Source organism: Anolis carolinensis, chromosome 1, assembly GCF_035594765.1.
Source record: "Anolis carolinensis isolate JA03-04 chromosome 1, rAnoCar3.1.pri, whole genome shotgun sequence".
Classification (NCBI taxonomy): domain Eukaryota; kingdom Metazoa; phylum Chordata; class Lepidosauria; order Squamata; family Dactyloidae; genus Anolis; species Anolis carolinensis.
In genome coordinates, this window is record NC_085841.1 from 4,887,373 (window position 1) to 4,906,912 (window position 19,540).

The 19,540-nt window shown below is 40.0% G+C and overlaps 1 protein-coding gene across 4 annotated transcripts in view; it reads left to right on the forward strand.

Moving 5' to 3' along the window:
* The window catches only part of extl3 (exostosin like glycosyltransferase 3), a 212,458-nt gene that overhangs the window by 188,970 nt on the left and 3,948 nt on the right, over positions 1 to 19,540 (forward strand). For all 4 annotated transcript variants that reach the window (XM_062968804.1, XM_016996558.2, XM_003225924.4 and 1 more), the window contains 3 exons: positions 8,256 to 8,383; positions 13,888 to 14,032; positions 16,335 to 16,463. In XM_062968804.1, coding sequence (XP_062824874.1) covers positions 8,256 to 8,383; positions 13,888 to 14,032; positions 16,335 to 16,463 — 402 coding nt within the window. The remainder of the gene's footprint in view (positions 1 to 8,255; positions 8,384 to 13,887; positions 14,033 to 16,334; positions 16,464 to 19,540) is intronic.

Sequence of the window (19,540 nt, forward strand, 5' to 3'; positions counted from 1 at the left end):
CTATACATATAAAAATGTAATGTACGTTTGTAGGACTGAGTAAACAACAAAACTACTGAACCAAATCACACCAAATTTGGCCACAAAAGACATAGTCATCCAATCTATGTCTTTCAAACAAAAAAAGCTAGAAAAATAAAGTCGAAATTAGAGGATGAGGAACATCCGTTTTCAACCCTAGCTACCGGTCAGAAGGTTAGGCCCTGCCCCCTTTAGGCCCCGCCCACTTCATCTCGTAGCGTAGTGAGCAGCCAAGCTTTGAAGCAATTCTAGCAGCCCAAAAAACCATTCCCCTAGAACACAAGTAGTAAGCCTATTCCATTGTATCTCAGCTCACCAAACAAGGATTCCCATAAGAAGAAAATGGCCAGGCTTTGAGGCTGCAAGGCTATTCACTGCTATTCGACGTGGCCAACAAAGGATTCCCATACACCACAGCAATGCGTGGCTGGGCACACACACTATTTTTAATATGTTTTCCATCCCTTGAATTTGGACATACAAGCCCTGAAATATCTTTCTAGCAGGCCATAAATGTTTGTTGACAACTCTGGTTGGTTAAAGTAATGTAGGGATACATATACACTGTAGAATTAATACAGTTTGACACCACTTGGAATTGCCATGGCTCAGTGCTATGGAATCTTGGAAGGTGTAGTTCGCTGTGGCATCAGCACTCTTTGGTAGTAAAACTAAAGTCCTTGTGAAACTACGACTCCCAGGATTCCATAGCTTTGAGCCATGGCAGTTCCAAGTGGTGTCAAACTGCATTAATTCTATAGTTTAAATGCATCCTAAGTAGCAATATTACTACTCAACAAGAGTCTTTCCCAAGAGCTCTTCTTTTACTATCTGGAAATCAAGGAGAAAGTTCATCAAGGGATAAGCTTCCAGCTGCAAACAAATTGAATTAATCATAAACATAGGTTTTGTGTTCTGGGAATTTTTTAACCAGCGCTATCCATCTGCCTTCTAACATACTGCTCCAAAAGGCATGCATTGGAAACAAATTCCAGGGATTGAAGGAAGAATCTGTTTTCAGCTCAGAATGTAAATATTTGACTATTTTGTCCTTGCATGCTGGAATGAATAATCTCCAGTTTTTTTTCTCACTGTTGGAAAAAAATGAGTGTTTATGTCAGGGGTCCTCAAACTTTTTAAGTGGAGGGCCGGTTCATGGTCCCTCAAGCTGTTGAGGGGCCGAATTATCATTTGAAATAAAAAATATGAACAAATTCCTATGCACACTGCACATGTCTTATTTGTAGTGCAAAAAACAAAACAAAACCAACAACAACTATTTATTTACTACATTTATACCCCACCCTCTCTCACCCCGAAGGGGACTCAGAGCGGCTTACAAGTTGAATGTACATACAATATATTATATTATTGGCATATCACAATATTAGCATTATATATTACTATATTGCCCTATACCACTATCATAATATTATTAGTAATATTACATTTAATATACAATGTATAATTAATATTATTATATTGTATAATTATTAGTATTATATTGTATTACATTATAATATTAGTATCAATATTATATGTATACACAATATATTCAGTTATTACCATAGCACAATATTAGTAAATGAAAGAATACAATATTTAAAAATAAAAACAATTTTAACCAACATAAACCTATCAGGATTTCAATGGGAAGTATGGTCCTGCTTCTGGCCAATGAAATAGTCAAGTTAAGTAGGATTGTTGGTATTGCATGCCTTCTGTCGGGGGTGCTTTGAATGCGATTTCCTGCTTCTTAGCAGGGGGTTGGACTGGATGGCCCATGTGGTCTCTTCCAACTCTACTATTCTATGATTCTAAGTCATTTCAGACTTTGGGCGAGGCGAAGTCTAAAACTGAGGGCGGGGGCCAGGTAAATGACCTTGGAGGGCCGCATCCGGCTCCCGGGCCTTAGTTTGGGGACCCCTGGTTTATGTTGTCAGAATGGAGACATCATGGAATGTCTCAGGGAAAAATTGTGGCCAAAATGCACATGTTTTTGTATTAAAGTATGTGCATATGTAAACATCATCAGTGTTGCATTAAAACATTCACACTAGAAATCCAGATAGCTTTTTTGTGCAAGAAAGCATTTCTCCTAAACACTCCCAGTAATTTTGTGTAAAAAAAAGCTTTTTGTTGGTTTCTCTGTTATTGTTTGCAGAATTCTCAGAAAACACTGTTTACATAAAGCTGGTTTCCAGAAAAAGCTTTCCCCTTTTCCATGTAAAATTGCTGCTTTTTGCAAATAATATTTTTACCAAAAAAAAGAATGTGTGGAGATTTTGCACAGAAATGGTTTTTCAGTCAAAAATCTCCACAATTTTGTACAAAAAAATACATATGATTTCTATAGAAGATAATTTCTGGAGACATTCTAAAATACAGAAATGCTTTTCAGATACAAAAAACACTTACTTCCACAGCTGAAACAGCCGTTTTTGTAGAGATACTATTTTCAGCTTTTCTCTCCCTATAAATTTGCTTTTCTTTTGGTAAAAAAAGCAAAGATACATTATGTTGTCGAAGGCTTTAATGGCCAAAATCACGGGGTTCCTGTGAGTTTTCTGGGCTGTATAGCCATGTTCCAGAGACCTCACAAGGTCTGAGGATGCCAGCCATAGATGTGGGTGAAACGTCAAGAGGGAATGCTTCTGGAACATAGCCATACAACCCAGAAATCTCACAGCAACCCAACAAAGGTATTTCTTTTTCACCAAAAAAGAAGATATCTGAAACAAGGTGTGGTTTTGGCATACATAAAAAAATTGCTCAAAAAAACTTTTTTTGCACAAAAAAAATTCTTTTGTACAGATTTTTTTGCTCAAAAACAGGATTTGAAACTATACATCTATTTCTGTACAGAATAATTTCCAGAGACATTCTGAAATGTAGAAATACCAGGCAAATACTGCAGAGATTTCTCATTTTTATATTATATTCCTCATTTATGACTATGAAATGAGGAATAACATCTATTATTCCATTTCACTTTGCAGTTAATGTGTTTAGGGTTAAAATTGTAGCTGTTTTATCCCAACAGAGTGGCCCATTTGAGATGTAATAATAATAAAAAATCCGTCTGTGGGATTTTTTCAGGAGCCAGTGTTTGCATTATGGTCTCCAAAGCATTTACAGGAAAGCAGAGATAAATCGATAATAACGGTTTGAGCTTCTTCCTCAGACTGTATTGATTTGCCGAGTGTTTGCACCTTAAACATCTCCAAATGAATTTTGCCTCATTACGTAGAAATCTATAAATGTGTACAGATGTTTTATTGTTAGCCGGAGCTGTATCATTGATTGCTATCAAAGTTGCATAGGACCAGACTGGGAAAACTATGTCAAATGCGCTGTGAAGTCTGGACAGCTTACTATTAAAGATTCAAGAAGCGCAAAGACTAATTTGGTTGTACGTATGATCCTTAATTATTCTCGCTTGATGATCAAGATGAATGGTAATGGTTGAGGACTATTAGGTTACGTCTCCCTCCCTGCGTGGCCTTATTGCCAATTTTCGAGTTATGGCCCTGGATTGTTTCCTCACATTAACAAAGATGTGGGGACCTGCTGGTTTCTTATGTCTCTGCTTTAACTTATCAGCCGCATTCATCATTTTCGATTGTGCGCTTAAAGGCTCAGCAGATGAAATAAACACTTTAGCATTTATTAAAGCTGGTATGGCAGCTGTTTTTACAATTTTATTTTATTTCTGTTCTCTTCCCCCGTTTTAAAAAAAAAAACTTCCCAAGTCCATAATCATTATCTAGGGCAGTGTTTCCCAAAGTTTTTCAGTCATGGAACCCTTCAAAATTCATTTATTTATTTATTGACAGCACTTTTACCCCGCCTTTCTCAACCCCGGAGGGGACTCAAGGCAGCTTCACAACATAGGTAACAATTCAGTGCTTTTAAAAGCAAAATACAATAAAACAACCATTTAAAATAAAGTAAAATACTAAAATAAAATTAAAATATTTAACTCCATACAACAATGTCAATCACGTGATCCATGGGCATAGTCCGGGGCCGTTCCCTTAGTCAATTACACATCTTTCGTATCGATTATTGTACCAGATTTCCGAAGGCTTGGTCAAAGAGCCACGTCTTCACTTTTTTTGTGGTCAAGAGGGAGGGGGCTGATCTAATCTCCCTGGGGAAGGAGTTCCATAGCCGAGGGGCCACCACCGAGAAGGCCCTGTCTCTCGTCCCCACCAGTCACACCTGCGAGGCAAATGGGGCCGAGACCTTTTCCAACGGAAGACCTTTTCTGACAGAACCCTAATTCTGATATGGTTGGTTGTGAAAACAAGGATTGGGGATAAATCTTCAGTGGAGACTCCTTTCCTCCATGATAACTCTTTCTGGAGTGAGTTCCTCTTCCAACGGGTAGATTTCTCTCCCTTCCTATTGTCTCACCCAATTCTCAACTAGGAGTCATTTGTTAAGGTGGATGTTTGTAACTCAGGGACTGCCTGCAACCGCCTCCTCCTCCTCAGAGGCCGTAAAGTCTGCAGGAAGCAAGGCAAGTGGGGTTTATTTATCTGTGGAGTAATGTCCAGGGTGGGAGAAAGAGCTCTTGTTTGTTTGAGGCTAGTGTGAATGTTGCAATTGGCCAGCTTGATTAGCATTTAATGACCTTGCAGCTTCAAAGCCTGGTTGTTTCTTCCTTGGGGGTATCCTTGGTTGGGGGGGGGGTGTTAGTTGGCCCTGATTGCTTCCTGTCTGGATTTCCTGTTTTCAGAGTGTTGTTATTTATTTAGGCTTTTCCTTAATCCCTCCTTATTATCCAACATTTTCCCTTATCCAATGCTTTTATTTTTTAGTGATTGGTTTTTTTTGGGGGGGGGGGGACACCAAAATTTCTGTTCGCCTACACTTGAAAATTACCTTGGATCGGCCCTGATCACTAATTGCCATGGCCTAATGCTATGGGATCCTGGGATGTGTAGTTTGGTAATGTACTTACTCTTTGGCAGAGAAGGCTAAAGACTGTTTTGCATTCTGATCCTGTCTTCTAGAGTATTAGCTAGTCCCCAATTTGGAGTCATCTACACATCTGATACGCATGCCCTCTATTCCATCATCCAAGTTAGGACCTTTGGGGATAAGAGGACCTGGAGGAAGAGGAGAGAGATGTGCTTGCCAACCAATACTATTAGGCAATGGGTCCAAGGGGTCTTTCTCTTTTCAAGGTGCTGCTTGGGGTTTACATGTCACCCAATGGGGCTGCCATGGGTCCCTTGGCCATAGGCTAGCCTGCCTTTGCTGTGGACCCCCACTGCCATGCCCTCCAATAAATTATGTCTCTGCTCTTCAGGGATCTCTCGCAAAACCTTCCAAGCTTGGCTGTCGAACATCCCATATATTCTTTTTTTCATCCGCCCTTCTGTTAGCTATTGACAGGGGAAGTACTAATGTTGGCTTAATGCAGGGATTTAATCATACCAGCTGTCATCCGGTTCCTCCCGACAAATGTTTTCCACTGGTTAATGGTTTCAGTGGAGGATTTCTTTTTAATATATGATCCCAATGTAATCTTATTTAATGGCGTTTTATTGCCATCATGCTTCTTTTCTACGGGCTTAAAAAGGTTGCGGGGAGAGAGTGGAATTTGTGTTTTTGGAGTGGAAACGGGGACATCTTCCTAGAGGCAATCGGTGGCCAAGTTTTCTGTGGATATAAACTTGCTCCAAGAGACCGGATTATCCCCGTTTGTGCCAGTAACATAATAAATATGCGAGGGAAGAGAACCTAAGCCCAATTGCTAGTCTCAGCTTGAGTAGACCCACTGAGCCAGTGATATTTCCATAAGTATTGACTTACTCGCTACTTGATGCCAGCTGGATTTAGGTCCCAAGTTTTCTTCCATGCTTTTGAAGCCCCATGACTTTGATTTCTCCTCTTCCTTTGGACTCATTTATACAGTTAATGAAGGATGCAGCTCATCTTTACCAAAGCTTTTGGACACACATGGCTAATGATTAACCTTGAGGTGTAACTTTAAGTTGTTTACAAAATGTTTACTGGAATTAAAACATGCAAGTTTACAATCCAGAGCCAGTCAACACATGTCTTCATGTCTTTGAGTCACTTGTCATTTTATGGTGATTCCATGAATTTGAGAATGTACTCTTAGGCAAGGAAGTTTTACAAATCTTCTTGTGCTGTTTCAAATCCATGTGCAAAAATAGCAAAATTGTGTTGATTTCCAAAGAATCCTTGTGCTTTGCATCTTGGTGAGAATTTTCTTGACTTAATCTATTAAATCTTAACCATTTTATTTCTGATAAAGCATTAGGGTTGAATTGATCCAATAGAAGTATGTTCAAGTCACCAAGAGCCGTGATGGCACAATGGATTAAATCCTTGTACCGGCTGAACTGCTCACCTGAAAGTTGGGTTGCTGACCTGAAGGTTGCCAGTTCGAATCTGCGAGACAGGGTGAGCTCCCATCTGTCAGCTCTAGCTTGTGGGGACATGAAAGAAGCCTCCCAGCCATCACATCCAGGCGTCCCCTCGGAAATTCTCTATAGACGGCCAATTCTCTCACACCAAAAGCGATTTGCAGTATGTTCTCAAGTCGCATTCTGGCACGATTAAAAAACTTCACCTGGTTTTGCCCATCCCTTCCTCTGAAATAACAGTTGCCGCTCTACATCTGTGGTTTTGATTTTTGTGGATTTTATTCTTCAAAATGTTCTTGCTAGGAATATCAACGTCCTCCGATGTGATTTTTATGGCCAATTTCTTCCAGTCGTGCTAGAGATCCCAGAGATTTCTAGAGAGAGCGTATTTCTGTGAATCTCTAGGTCTTCTGATGCAAGTCTTTGTTCAGCTTCCAGTAGATGTTGGCCATAAAATCACACTTGGAAGACCTAGAAATTCTCTCAGGTGAAATTATAGCAATTGGTGGTTTTTCCACTTTTGCACCTCACCCCAGAGAATGTGGAAGGCCTGACTTTATAGCCTACAGAACCTGGTATTTCTTCACAGATCTTCTGGATTTGGGTAAGGTTCTTCTCCCAGAATACTGGCTGGGGGATTAAATTATATTTTAAAAGGTGAAGTTAGCCAAGGAGAGATATAAATACATAGTGCTGGACCTGTTCAGTGACATGGTACTGTACAGGGATAGTTTTCTCAGTCAATTCTCTTGATTTTGTATCATGTGGTCACCAGTCAAAGTGAGCATAGATAACCAAATCCCCCATCTGTTTGCTGAGAAAAAGGAGATTTGAGAGGCAGGCAAAGAAAAATGCATCGAAGGTTTACACCCTCCCCATCCTCTTGGTTCTCCATCCCAATGCACCTCTCTGAAGCTAACAGACATGGAAACATATAACTGTGTTGTTGAAAATATTACCAAAACTTCAAATGACAATACTGGGAAAAGCAACTTCTTTAGCTTTGGTTTCATAACACTTCAGAATTTTGTATCCATGGAGGATATATTCCTGGCCAGACTGCAGTTACCTGAAACCAAGTACAGTAGAGTCTCAATTATCCAGCATAAACGGGCCGGCAGAACGTTGGATAAGCGAATATGTTGGATAATAAGGAGGGATTAAGGAAAAGCCTATTACACATCAAATTAGGTTATGGTTTTACAAATTAAGCACCAAAACATCATGTTATACAACAAATTTGACAGAAAAAGTAGTTCAATACGCAGTAATGCTATGTAGTAATTACTGTATTTACGAATTTAGCACCAACATATCACGATTTATTGAAAACATTGACTACAAAAATGCGTTGGATAATCCAGAACGTTGGATAAATGAGTGTTGGATAAGTGAGACTCTACTGTATATGATCAGAAATCATTATTTTAACTGTTGAAGGCCCAGCATATCAAAGAGTTGCTCTGGAGGAACTAGAAAAGTTTCTTCTCCAGGAATTTGCTAAGTCCTCCATGGTAACTTCTAGACAAAGCATACCTTAGAATCAACTGGAGAACCTTTCAAATTCTTAGAGTATTTTCCCCTGAGTGCAGGTAAGTGAAATTATAGATATGAGTTCTCTGGTTGCAAGGGTCTTGTTGAATATACTTGTTTGTGTGTTATAAAATTATGAACATTGTGTGTAGTTATGCTGTTTGCTTTCATATTTTTACAACACCCTTCAAAAAACAACTTTGGAGTATGGTGACTAGTTTCCTTAGGGTCATTGGTAAGGTCTTGCAACTTTAAAAAAAGGTAAATAAAACTTTGAACTCTTCTGTTTCCCAGGTTGTACGCACGGAGAAGAACAGCTTGAACAACCGGTTTCTGCCCTGGGACGAGATTGAGACGGAGGCCATCTTGTCGATTGACGACGATGCCCATCTTCGCCACGACGAGATTATGTTTGGATTCCGGTGAGTGAAGACACCCTAAGACTTTGAAGTTGAATGGGCATTGACCTCACAGCTTCCCCTAAGAGGTCCTATGGACCTCAATTTCTATCCCTTCCCATGGCATCCTTATCCTACAATGAAGACTTGTTGGGATAAGCAAGTTATTTTTGTACAGAATACAGAAGTAAACTTTCTGTATCCATTATCTGAAATACTTGGGACCAGAAGTGCTCTGTATCCCCCCACCCATACTTTGGGATACATTCTGGTGTGCTTTTGAGGGAAGAAGCCACCAGCCATGTATCTTGTTTTCAAGCAGTGCTGTACTTTCATATTGCCCCCCATTTTATAGGTTTTAGTGTTTTAACGCAATCGGTTCCTTGTCATCCCCCGACTGTCTCTATTTTACTCATGGACTTTACTCAGAGTTTTGCACTAATCGTCCTCTGTACATAGCAATTGATATCTTGGGTTTAGTTATTGTCATGTTATGTTGTTTTATAACTATGTTATTATATTGTGTTTTAAATTTATGGAATGTTTTTCTTATGTAAGCCACCCCAAGTCCCTTCAGGGAGATGGAGGCGGGATACAAGAATAAAGTTGTTATTATTATTATTGACACAACGATGTTGTATGACACAGCAAACAAGATAGATATGCAGGATTTCATATCACAAAACCACAAGTCGGACACTTCCCAAGTGTCTAGGACTGTGTAATGTATTTTTGGATGATGCGCGCAGATCCCAGTCGGATGGCCTTTTGCAGTTGGCAGATTGTAATTCTGTCAATGTCTATTGTTTCCAAATGCTGGCTGAGATCTTTTGGCATGGCACCCAATGTGCCGATCACCACCGGGACCACCTGCACTGGCTTTTGCCAGTCTTTGAAGTTCAATCTTGAGGTCCTGATAGCGGCTGAGTTTTTCCTGTAGTTTTTCGTCAATGCGACTGTCACCTGGGATGGCGACATCAATGATCCAAACCTTTTTCTTTTCCACGACTGTGATGTCTGGTGTGTTGTGTTCCAGAACTTTGTCAGTCTGGATTCGGAAGTCCCACAGTATCTTTGCGTGCTCATTTTCCAATACTTTTGCAGGTTTGTGATCCCACCAGTTCTTTGCTGCTGGGAGGTGGTACTTGAGGCATAAGTTCCAATGAATCATTTGGGCCACATAGTTGTGCCTCTGTTTGTAGTCTGTCTGTGCGATTTTCTTACAGCAGCTGAGGATATGATCAATGGTTTCGTCAGCTTCCTTGCACAGTCTGCATTTTGGGTCATCAGCTGATTTTTTTGATCTTGGCCTTAATTGCATTTGTTTTGATGGCTTGCTCCTGGGCTGCAAGGATCAGGACTTCTGTCTCCTTCTTCAGTGTCCCATTCATGAGCCATAGCCAAGTCTTGTCAACTTTTCCTTCAATTTTGTCAAGGAACCTTCCGTGCAATGTTTTGTTGTGCCAGCTGTCAGCTCTAGTTTGTAGTGCGGTTTTCTTTTACTGGTGGTTATTATTATTATTATTATTATTATTATTATTATTATTATTATTATTATTATTATTATTATTATTATTACACACACATAGTAATGTATCTTGGAGATTGGAACCAAGTGTCAACATAAGGTGTATTTCATATACACCTTATACTCACAACTTGAAGGTAATTTTATACACCGCATATGCAATAATTTTGTACAACTGGATGGGTGGGTGAAACTAATTCAAATTGATGTGTATAGCAATATAAGTCAGAGAAGGGGAAATTATTGTCTTTATAAATTGTGTGATAATACTTATATTGCTGAAAAAATGATAAATATATTGATTAAAAATAATTGTGTGTATGAAATAAAGTTTGTGAATGTTGAACTGAGAGGAAAGGTGTCACTCTCTACTTCCCATGTAGATGATTTTTGAATTTCCAGATAAGAGATTCTTAAACTGATATAAACAAAGCTGTTGCTTTCCCTGGCATTACTATCCCAGGGAAAGCACACTTCATCTCCCTATAAATCATTCCAAGCAAGCACGACTCTAGCAATATCACTTTTCTTTTCTCTGTATTATTTTTTACCTTTTTTGCCTACTAAGGAAGTCAGTGGGCCTTGAAAGTTGCATAATGGCATTTTGCACATCTACTTTGGATTTTTAGATTTTTTTTTCTTACTCACCTGGCTGCCCTTGCATTGTCCTAAGCTACTGTTTGTCTATCCAACATTCACCCCAGTTTGCATGTGCAAGAAGAGGAAAATTGATTAGAGCCAGAGACCAAGAAGGCGGTATGTTCTGCCATTAATGTTCTGCCGCAAGAGGAGGTTTTCCAGAAAATTAGCTGTGTGGACTCATTCCTCTGTGTTTGCTCCTAATTTCCATCCGATGGAGAAAGTGAGTTGCCACGTAGCTTTATTTTTAGTAACACATCTCTATTTATAGCAGCGGTAATAGAGGAGAGCTTTCAGTGGTTAAAGAGTCACGGGAGCCTCCCGTGGAGCAGAAAATAAGCCCAAACTGCATGTCCAAAGCTGGCATTTGAGGGTAGAAGGAATAAGTGGAAGGCCAGATACGTGGAATAAAATCTCCAATTTAAAGTGGACAAGGTGTTCCTACAACTTTACATGAAACCCAAGTTGGGTGTTGGTCTCAAGCTTCAATTTGACTAAGTAGATCAGGGGTCCCCAAACTTTTTAAACAGGGGGCCAGTTCATGATCCTTCGGACTGTTGGCGGGCCGTACTATAGTTGGCCACTGGGCAATAAATAATAATAATAATAATAATAATAATAATAATAATAATAATAATAATAAAGAGGGTTGGAAGAGACCCTTAGGGCCATTGAGTACAATCCCCTTCTGCCTTTGTGCACTGAAAGCACAAGCAAAGCATCCCTGACAGATGGCCACCCAGACTCAATGTTAATAATAATAATAATAACAATAATAATAATAATAAAAATGTGCCGTGCCAAAAGATCTCAGCCGGCATTTGGAAACAATAGACATTGACAAAATTACGATCTGCCAACTGCAGAAGGCCACCCTACTGGGATCTGCACGCATCATCCAAAAATACATCACATAGTCCTAGACACTTGGGAAGTATTCGACTTGTGATTTTGTGAAACGAAATCCAGCAGATCTATCTTGTTTGCTGTGTCATACTTATAATAAAAAAGCAGGTTGAAATAGACCCTTAGTCCAACCCCCTTCTGCCTCTGCACACCAAAAGCACAAGCAAAGCATCCCTGACAGATGGCCACCCAGTCTCAATGTTAATAATAATAATAATAATAATAATAATAATAATAATAATAAAAAAGGGTTGTAAGAGAAGAAGAGACCCTTGGATCATTTAGCCCAACCCCCTTCTGCCCTTGTGCCATGGGGGCCGGATAAATGGCTTCGATGGGCCGCATCCGGCCCCCGGGCCTTAGTTTGGGGACCCCTGAAGTAGATCATTGCTACAGCTGCGCATGTTGCGTTCCTAAGATTTACCAGGTGAAGAAAGAGCCAAGGAAAAGTCCCTTGTTTGTCTCACTTGGTCTTGTTTTGTTTTGGGATCATGGCTGTGACCCAGGCTGTTAGGAATTGTGGAAGTTGAAGTCTAAAACATCTGGAGGGCCCAAGTTTGCCCATGCCTGCTATAACTTATGGGACTCTTTTCCTTCTGTGATGAGACTGTGCTAGTTTTGTTGGTTGTAATGGTCCCCAAACAAAACAAAACAGAAAGAAAGGCCAAGTGGGGATCAAGAAGTTGTTTGCTCTTCTATCTCAACTTGGGGTCCAGTTGATTAATATCATGATTAATATGGGTGAGGGTTTGCTGAGTGAGGACTTGGCTGTTGAACTAGAGCCCAGCCAGGAACAGCAACTCCCTCATCCTCATCCAGAAGTGACAACTGCTCATCCTGTTGGCCAAATACAAGAGTCTTATGTTGAGCAGGATGAGGAAGAAGAGGCAACCGTGTCTTCCCTGGTGGATCTAAGGAAAGAAAAGGCTCAGCAGAGGAAATCAGCATGGAGGCCGGCAATCGGGATCAGTTGTGAAAGCAGCATTTAAGGGTTTACAGTGTGTTATCTGATTGCTGGCTGCAACGTATATATCCATGCCTGGACCTTAGAATCTTTTCTCTCATGTACTTCTTGGAATTTGGACTAGTCCTGGGCTACAGCTCTTGACTTATGGGCACAACCTCGTTGCTTGGCATTCGGGTATTTTGATTCTGTATTGAATGTCTGGCTTTTCCTGGACTTATTGGCTTGACCGTGTCAGTGTTTTGAGGGCAATTTGAGAGAAAAGTTGTTATTATTATTGCTATTATTACTATTAATACTACTATTGTTATTACTATTGTAATTAGTAGTAGTAGTAGCACCAGTTGAAGTAGCGGTAGTGTCATTATTGTATTGTCAAAGGCTTTCACGGCCGGAGTCACTGTCATATTGTATGGTTTCTGATCCTCTGAAGATGCCAGACACAGATGCAGGTAAAACATCAGGAGAAAATGCTGCTGGAACATGGCCATACAGCCACACAGCGCCCCAGTATCATTATTTTTTATAGTTATTGCTATTACCGTTGCCATTACTACTGCCTGTTAATGTTATTACTGTTTTGCTATCACTGCTACTATTATTAATTTATTAACTACAGTAGAGTCTCACTTATCCAACATTCGCTTATCCAACATTCTGGATTATCCAACGCATTTTTGTATACATCATGATATTTTGGTGCTAAATTTGTAAATACAGTAATTACTACGTAGCATTACCGCATATTGAACTACTTTTTCTGTCAAATCTGTTGTATAACATGATGTTTTGGTGCTTAATTTGTAAAATCATAACCTAATTTGATGTTTAATAGGCTTCTCCTTAATCTCTCCTTATTATCAAACATATTCGTTTATCCGACGTTCTGCCGGCCCGTTTATTTTGGATAAGTGAGACTCTACTCTATTTATATTCATATGGGATTATTATAACAAAATATGATATTATAATAGGAATGCATGAATCAACAGATTTATTCATATCCCCTTCTCTTTAAATTTAAAGGGCCTTCATGAGAAAATTGAAGTAGTTATTTGATGCAGTCTAGTGCCATAACTCTTGAGTTAAGCCTTGGGGGTCCGCTGACACAAAAGGTATTTGAAAAGGGGGTCCATAGTGAAGAAAAGCTTGAGAACCACCTCTCTGTCTGATAAAACAGACATAGTCTCACCACAGAAGGAATTGAGTCTCCTCTCCTCTCTCAACACGCGGCTTGGATTGGTGGCGGCGAAAATATTACTGCGTTTGTTAGGAAGTTTGGTTCCAACTGCTTTTCAGGCAAATGTCTTCACTACATGGAATCCAGGTCCTTGTCTTTAAATCAAGAAGAGCTGGATGTCAACGGACATCATTGACTTCTCTATGGTGCCATTGAGGTAGTGTGGTCAACTGCTTTTGCTCTCCTACCTGTTGAGTATAATCCATCTCTTTTTTTGCCAATTGAAACCTTTCCTGTCTTTGTACCTGCAGGGTCTGGAGAGAAGCCAGGGACCGTATTGTTGGATTCCCTGGGCGCTACCACGCGTGGGACATCCCACACCAGTCCTGGCTCTACAACTCCAATTACTCCTGTGAGCTCTCCATGGTGCTGACTGGCGCTGCCTTCTTTCATAAGGTAAGTGCATGGAGACGAGCCCTGTTCATTGTGGTGGCTCCTAGTTCCTTCTAGGTGGCTCCTAGCTCCTTCCTTCCTTCCTTTCTATTTTTATCAATAACAAGAAAGTCATTAAGAAAACATATTGCCTGAGAACTCCCTTGCTTTTCCTTAGGTTTGCCAGACCAGCTATAGTCTGGAAAACAAAAATGCTGCTGCCCATAAGTTTGACTCTGCATGTTAAGGAAACTTCAAGCAGTTCCCTTGAGTGATTGAGTGCAACCACTACAGTATCAGCATTGTTTCTGGTTTTTGCATTGCTGTGCAAGTTGGAATGTTTGACATTGCTAATTCATGAGGTTTCATGCTAGATTTTATTTATTTATTACATCACTTCTGCCCCACCCTTCTCACCCATCAGGGGACTCAGGGCGGCTTACAACATAAACATCTGGATCAAAGAAAAACAGTTTACATCAAATTTTAAAATCCATTTATTTACAATAAAGTTAAGAACATACATTAAAAACTGTCATAATTATACATTTAAATATACATTTGAGGCACTTTGCTATATTTTTTGCTATATGGCCCAAAACCTGGATCCTAAAACTAAAACTAGTTGTAACAACATGTTAATGAAATATTAGGCATTCTTGAACCTGAGACTTCTGCTGTTTTTGCAACAGAACTAAGTTTAATGGTTTCCAGGAGGTAGATTTCAACTGAGCATTAGAAGGAACCTTTTTTTAAAATAATTTTTTATTGTTTGCCAAACTTGTGAATAACATTTACAAAGACATAAACACAAACCAGGACAAAAACAACATTTACAGGAGCTGTAACTGGGGGTGGGATGGGGGAAGATTAAAAAAAATGAAAAGGGAAAGGGGGCGAGGGGAAGAGTAGGGTGGGGTGTAACAAGTAATGTAAAAGATTATCAACAGCATTAAATTAAAAAACAAACAAAAACACAATTACCTCACAACCTCTGAGGATGCCTGCCATAGATGTGGGCGAAACGTCAGGAGAGAATACTTCTGGAATATGGCCACACAGCCCGAAAGACATACAACAACCCAAAAACACAATTAGTAAAATGACTTCCTTCCGTTTGCATGGTGTAAGCGTGTAAAGTTCAGTTCATCTCGTGTCAACTTTTCTATCTATATTGTCACAAGAAGGAACTTCTTGTTTATGAGAGAAGTTTGGCAATGGAATCTATTGCGTAGAGAGGTGGTGAAGTTTCAAAAAAGAGTCTGGGTAGCTCCTTTCTTAGCATGCTCTAGCATTCCTGCTTTGAGCCACTTTGAGTCTCCTTGTGGAGAGAAAAAGTGGGGTATAAATAAACATGATGATAATAATACTAATTGGACCTGATGGCTCATGAGGTCCTTCCAACTCTATGACTGCATAACTTTAAATCCAAAGCCTGAATAATATTGATCATCACAGGCTGCCTCTTCTGTAAAAGATTTGATGTTCTCTCTCTGGTTTTTTAATTAGGTTTTGAATTCTTGAAAGTCAATTTAACGTTCTCGGGAAAATGTCCAGAGATGATCAAAGGTCTACTAGTGATGCCCTGTGAGAAGCAGCTGAGGGAGATGGGTCTGTTTAGCTTGGAGAAGAGCAGGTTGAGAGAAGGGAACATGAGAGTCATGTTAAAGTATTTGAAAGGATGTCACATGGAGGAGGGGGCAACACTTGTTTTCTGGGACACAATGGAACAATGGGTTCGAATTGCAGGAAAGGATTCCATATAATCATTAGGAAGACCTTCCTGAATAGGAAATGTTTGACAGTGGAATATGCTGCCTTGGGATGTTTGGAATTTTTTTGAAGGGAGAATAGATCAGACATGGGCAAACTTTGGCCCTCCGGGTGTTTTGGACTAAAACTCCCACAATTCCTAACAGCTGGTAGGCTGGGTTGTTGTATGTCTTTTGGGCTGTGTGGCCATGTTCCAGAAGTATTCTCTCCTGACGTTTCGCCCACATCTACATCAGGAAATGTCAGGAGAGAATACTTCTGGAACATGGCCACACAGCCCAAAAGACATACAGCAACCCTGTGATCCCGGCTATGAAAGCCTTTGACAACACAAGCTGGTAGGCTGTTTGGAATTGTTGAAGTCCAAAACTTCTGGAGGGCCGAAGCTTGCCCTGGCCTGGCTTAGACCTAGTACACTTCGGTTTTCTGCTGATCCAGTAAGGCAGTATGTCAAGACATAATAATAAATTATAATGCTCTCTCTCTGTGAATATTAGTAGAATATCTTCATCTGACGCTTGTCTGCTTCTCTGTCTCTCTCTTGCACTTGTAGTATTATGCCTACCTGTATTCCTATGTGATGCCACAGGCCATCCGTGACATGGTGGATGAATACATCAACTGTGAGGATATTGCCATGAACTTTCTGGTCTCCCACATCACCAGGAAGCCGCCTATCAAGGTGAGGGCCTGGCAGAAGGCGGATGAGGATCATCTTTGTTTTGCCCACAAGAATGGGCAGAACTTCCCAATCTCTTGTGAATTACAGTGGGTACCTTAGTATTCGCTAGGGTTTCAATCCAGGACCTTCTGTGGTCATGAAGATCTGTGGCTGCTCAAGTCCTGTGGATGCGAAGACCTATAGATGCTCAAGTCCCATTACATATAATGACATAGTAAAATAGTACCCATTATATAAAATGGCAAAACCAAGGTTTATACTTTGGAATATATTTTAGGTCATATTTTACGTCATGTCCCAACCCTAAGTGAGGTCCCTTTAGCTCAAGTCGGGGTCCCAAAAATTTGGCAATAGTAAAAAGTTTCTGAACTCCAGCCATTTACATAAATCATTAGCGATAATGTTTAGTGTTTACAGTGGACTTTGAGAAAATGCTTCAGCTGTACTCCACAAAAAGGAACACCATCCTGTTTAGCAAGTCTTGCAAATGCTGATTTGCTATAATAATAATAATAATAATAATAATAATAATAATAATACCACCTTATTTGTAGTCCGCCCTCTCTCCCCGTGGGGACTCAGGGCAGATTTCAACAGAAAACAGTAAACATTCAATGGCAAACATATTCAAATAAAAATACAAAATCATACTAATCAAATATTAAAAAGAACCACAACTAGGACAAAATGGAACAAAAATTAAATAATATAACCTGCCAGTTACCTTACATTTTGTATACAAACATAATGCATAAATTATATAGACATACATAAAAGTTTTCATTGCTGAAAGTATGTAAAACTTTTAATACAATAGAGTCTCACTTATCCAACACTCGCTTATCCAAAGTTCTGGATTATCCAACGCATTTTTGTAGTCCATGTTTTCAATATATCGTGATATTTTGGTGCTAAATTCATAAATACAGTAATTACTACATAGCATTACTGCGTATTGAACTGCGTATTGTTGTCTAACATGATGTTTTGGTGCTTAATTTGTAAAATCATAATCTAATTTGATGTTTAATAGGCTTTTCCTTAATGCCTCCTTATTATCCAACATATTCGCTTATCCAACTTTCTGCTGGCCCATTTATGTTGGATAAGTGAGACTCTACTGTATGTGTAAACTCTAGATCCTGCATATGTTTACTATTGCTACACGATTTATATCCCAAGGTTGAGAAGTTAGAATATAAACATTCATCACCTATGATTCAATGGACAGAAGAATTTACTGTTTTAGATATGCATGAAAGGGTATTTCATAGACATCAACTTCCAGAACATTTATTTTTAGCTTATTTTTATGTTTTCTTTGTAATCATATTCCTACAATCTACTAAAATGTTTATAATGTAATTAATCTATCAATATCAAAAGCAAGACATGGGAACAGTGCAGAATTTCCCATAAACAGACAATTCCAAAAAATGCTTTACTATCAGTAAATGTTTGCTTTTTATACCCATGTTATATACCTATATACCTGGGAACAGGTAAAAATTTATTGGGTGAAAAAGGGGCGTGAGTTGAGCTCTACAGAAATATAAGTCAACTCAACGGTGTCATGAATATATCACCAACATTCTGCTTAGGCTGTGAAAGCGTCACGCAAATGAATTGCAGCATTTCTGCCACCCGCCGTTCCCAAAAATCTTGTCCAGAAAAGCCTAATTAAAACACACACACACACAGTTAATGAAATGGGTCGTTCCTTTCTGCCAGGATATGGAGATGGAAAGGGTCATTAGTCTTAGGTGCAACTGGCGGGTCTTTTTGCGCCAGCTCAGCTTTCACCCTAAAGAGCGAAAAACCAACGAGGACGGCTTAGGGGAGGCGTAGTCTATCACCTGTCAAAGCCAAATGTCTTTAGCTTCCGTCTTTTCTTGAGAGAAAGTGTTCAAGCTCTGAGCGTTGGGCTAAAGACAAGGAGATGAATAGGGCTTGTGTAACAAAAGTCTCGCCTCAAGCATCGAGGATGACCTACTTCTTTCCTACATCTTCCCTCAGGCTTCGGAAATTTGCACAAATAGAGCGCTCTGCCGAGCCAGATTCAGTAATGGGTGATTCACTTTTTCAGAGCCATTCCTATGTATGCCTATGGGGAGGCCCAGCCACCCACTTTGAGCTTGCTGCTTTTGTTTATTGGGCAGTTTAGTCGGATTTGACCCCACTTTCCTGGCACATGAATATTCAAAGCAGTCTACAAATGTACGAGGGTTAAATGAAAAGCAATGCCTCCACCTTCGGAACTCCTCAACAGATTGCAGTCCTGGTCTGCGGCAGGTACCGGCTTGTTCAGTAGACTCTCCTCTACAGTTAGTTCCATTTAGCGGGAAGCCTTAGCATTGAACAGTTGTGTTGTTAAAGTGTGAAGGATGGAACCCTTCACAGACGGGGAAGCCTTAGCATTGAACGGTTGTGTTGTTAAAGTGTGAAGGATGGAACCCTTCACAGATGGGGAAGCCTTAGCATTGAATGGTTGTGTTGTTAACGTGTGAAGGATGGAACCCTTCACAGACGGGGAAGCCTTAGCATTGAACGGTTGTGTTGTTAAAGTGTGAAGGATGGAACCCTTCACAGACGGGGAAGCCTTAGCATTGAATGGTTGTGTTGTTAAAGTGTGAAGGATAGAACCCTTCATAGACGGGGAAGCCTTAGCATTGAACGGTTGTGTTGTTAAAGTGTGAAGGATGGAACCCTTCATAGACGGGGAAGCCTTAGCATTGAACGGTTGTGTTGTTAACGTGTGAAGGATGGAACCCTTCACAGACGGGGAAGCCTTAGCATTGAACGGTTGTGTTGTTAAAGTGTGAAGGATGGAACCCTTCACAGATGGGGAAGCCTTAGCATTGAATGGTTGTGTTGTTAACGTGTGAAGGATGGAACCCTTCACAGACGGGGAAGCCTTAGCATTGAACGGTTGTGTTGTTAAAGTGTGAAGGATGGAACCCTTCACAGACGGGGAAGCCTTAGCATTGAATGGTTGTGTTGTTAAAGTGTGAAGGATAGAACCCTTCATAGACGGGGAAGCCTTAGCATTGAACGGTTGTGTTGTTAAAGTGTGAAGG